Genomic DNA, 3,542 nt, shown 5'->3' with positions numbered 1-3,542 from the left:
TGGTGTTTCCACTTCTAAAGACACAATTAGCAACAAAACATTGTTGGTTTAAATCAATTTTACCTCAAACTTTTATATTTCTCATGAAATGTTGGATTGTTGTTTTGTGACTTCGGTTGTTCTTGTTTAACTCGATAATAGTTTGGTGGCATCGATTGCGGTCGGACACGTTCTGTGTGTTTCTTATGTTGGCTGTAATGTGTACGTGTAAACTAATACATAAACTAATACATAAACTAATACATAAACTAATACATAAACTAACACATAAACTAATACATAAACTAATACATAAACTAACACATAAACTAATACATAAACTAATACATAAACTAACACATAAACTAACACATAAACTAATACATAAACTAATACATAAACTAATACATAAACTAACACATAAACTAACACATAAACTAATAGATAAACTAATACATAAACTAATATATAAACTAATACATAAACTAATATATATTAACACATACTTTCTGGGTTCTTGTGGCAAAAAAACTTCTTCTAGCAATTGTGAATCCCCACACGTTGTTCCGCATTCGTTGATTTGAGATAAAAAACTTTCGTACCTTTAACACAACCAATACAATGTTAGCTCACAACACAGTGATTCATTGTTAACACCGGAAAACTTTTGTTATGAACTATTTCCTTATTAGGTTTATACTCATGTTATATTTACCGTATATATGCAAGTTATACTCATGTTATATTTATCGTATATATGCAAGTTATACTCATGTTATATTTACCGTATATATGCAAGTTATACTCATGTTATATTTACCATATATGATCAACAGCGGAACATCCAACGACGGTGTGTCTTCGATTCAAATCAAGGCATGTGTTCGGTGACGATCGGCCACAAATACCGTGTGCGTTTGGACTAAAACATAAATTACTTTAGTGCAAAACAAACATGAATTACTTTGGTGCAAAACAAACATGAATTACTTTGGTGCAAAACAAACATGTATTACTTTGGTAGATAAGGTTGCTGGGGGGGTGGGGGGATTCCCAATGTAGTAAGGGGGTTTGTGGGGGAAGTCCCAAGCGTGGAACTCTTGGGAATTTCTTGATTTCCTGAAAATATTTTGAAATAAAAAAAGTTTTAATGAAATAAACTTCACCGCTCACGTAACGATGTCGTTGTTGTATGACGGGGTGTAGAGGGGGTGGTTCTGTTATTTCTATGGAAATGAATTAAGGTTATTTCTATGGAAATGAATTAATGTTATTTCTATGGTAATGAGTTAATGTTATTTCTATGAATGTTAATGTTGTTTCTATAAATGTTAATGTTGTTTCTATGAATGTTAATGTTGTTTCTATAAATGTTAATGTTGTTTATATAAATGTTAATGTTGTTTCTATAAATTTAATGTTGTTTCTATAAATGTTAATGCTGTTTTTATAAATGTTAATGTTGTTTCTATAAATGTTAATGTTGTTGCTATAAATGTTAATGTTGTTTCTATAAATGTTAATGTTGTTTCTATAAATGTTAATGTTGTTTCTATGGTCTTACCTGACAATTATCCGTTTAACATTACGAGGGGATCTCCCCGACACCCGGACTTCTGATTGGTCGGCGCATCTCAATTGTAATTGGCTTGCTGAACGACTCCTTCGCTGTGATTGGTTCGTTTGAATTCTTGGGTTTAGCTTTTTGATTGGTCGAGCAGGCGGCCATTCCCTGCACAACGAAATAAAATAAAAATATTTTATGAAATATTTACCACCTTTGTTGTCGAAGGGAAGGGAAGTTTGATGATGTCACCATTTGTGGTCGCTTCTTGATGAGCAGTGAGACATCGTGTGGTTGTTCTTTTAACGCAGACACAAGCATTGAGAGTGTCCAACCAATCTTTGTGGGAAAAATTAGAATAAAATAATTGACGCAACATAACTGTTGCAACTTACCACTGGTTTGCCGTTAACTGCAAGGACTTCATCTCCAGAAGTCAAGCTACGAGCCATGGAAGCCACAGAATTTGAACGAGTTCCCGTGACAACATGGTGACCTTCGAATGTAGCTTTAATATATAGACCCAACCCTTCTTGTGGATTGATGTTGTTTAATGTAACAATCTCCATTGACACCGGTGTTATTGTGAGCGAATTGTTTGAACGTGAAATACTGGTGGGGGGTAATGTTAAACATAAGTACATAACGTGATTTTAACCCAACCTGTCAGAAGCAATTTCCATCTCCGAACAAATACCAAGAACGGCTTCCTCAATCACACAAGCAAACACACTCTGTATAATGTAGGGGTAAAAAAAACATCTTGGTCTGATTTCAAAACTTACATGCTGCATAGTTGTGCTAAGTTCATAACACAATCGAACTAAATTGTCCCTGATCGAACGAAACTCGGGTTTGTATGTGAACGGAACTCTGTTACAAGACAATCATAAACGTAAAGCATGGTAGATATGGGACAACCAACCTATCCAACCATAAAACTAATTGTTTTCCTTCGTCAAGAACATTCGCTGCGAGTCGCAATAATTGGTTTGTCGGACCTCTATGTAGCGACACCCCGCCGTCATATTCGTAGTCTTCAACTTCTTGTCTTCGATTGACAATCGTTGAACGCAAACTACGGCAACGACAATTAAGACAAAGAGCTCTCGTCTGTAACGTCTCAGTGGCCAGCCCATCGTCCTAGCAACAACAAACTTACAACAACAAACTTAAAAAGAAATTTAAATTCACCAGTTTTTGAAGAAGAGAAACGGCGTTAAATATGAGTTCCTGGTGTCCGATGTAATGGATCTGTAGATTATGCAAGTCATCATGACTTAACGATAATAGTTGCTCACCAACTACATTGGCTTCGATAATGTTTGGCAGGTAAATTTGTAAACATTCGTCCAAACCTGTTTTGGAACAAGGAAAAGAATATTCAAACATAGTGTTTAGAAAAGCAAATAATTTGATACTTAAATTATTCTTGGTGATAAATGTTGTAGGAATTGACAAGCTCATAAAATATTTATATCTAACAAGCCTTGAACATCATGCCTGTCACCAAATTGATTCCGACTTTGACGAGAAAAAGTTAATGAATTAATAAATTATTAATGGTAACCTAATCGAAATTAAACCATTATTTAATGAATAGTATGACTATTACCTAAACTACAAAACGTATGGGTTTAACAAGATGAAAAATATACGTATTTATAAATAAAAATATACCATTCTTAAATTTGACCCACAGCTGTGAATAATAAAACGTCGTACCTTTAAACCAAATAACAACTTGATGATTCTTCCAATAAGAAACGTTGATTACATCCATATTATCTAACTTGAAAACCACTGAACATGATTCTGCATAAACACGTAGTAAATCTAAATCTTATAAAATCCAACGAAATATTTAATCCAGAATTAATGACGTCACTACCTTATCTAATCCAAATGGTAAAACATATTAATAGATTTCTATGTGCNTTATTCGTCACACATGACTACATGTACAAATTCAATATAACAATATTTATTTAATATTAAT

At 33.5% G+C, this 3,542-nt stretch overlaps 1 protein-coding gene across 1 annotated transcript; it reads right to left on the bottom strand.

Annotated features, from left to right (window-relative positions):
- Window positions 1–3,449, bottom strand: LOC104266142 (connector enhancer of kinase suppressor of ras 2; the record flags this gene model as incomplete). Its single annotated transcript, XM_009861703.2, is given in 14 exon segments — window positions 1–14; window positions 64–192; window positions 486–581; window positions 800–901; window positions 996–1,098; window positions 1,153–1,205; window positions 1,544–1,711; window positions 1,758–1,882; window positions 1,939–2,155; window positions 2,207–2,277; window positions 2,329–2,416; window positions 2,469–2,686; window positions 2,738–2,901; window positions 3,269–3,449. Coding segments are annotated over 14 exon segments (1,606 nt in total), but the record flags the coding sequence as incomplete, so codon positions are not given.
- Window positions 3,450–3,542: the final 93 nt, after the last annotated feature.

Source organism: Ciona intestinalis, unplaced genomic scaffold (genome assembly GCF_000224145.3).
Source record: "Ciona intestinalis unplaced genomic scaffold, KH HT000935.1, whole genome shotgun sequence".
In the NCBI taxonomy this organism is placed as follows: Eukaryota; Metazoa; Chordata; class Ascidiacea; order Phlebobranchia; family Cionidae; genus Ciona; species Ciona intestinalis.
Note: the sequence above shows the minus strand (reverse complement) of the source record. Positions and strands in the feature narration are given on the sequence as shown.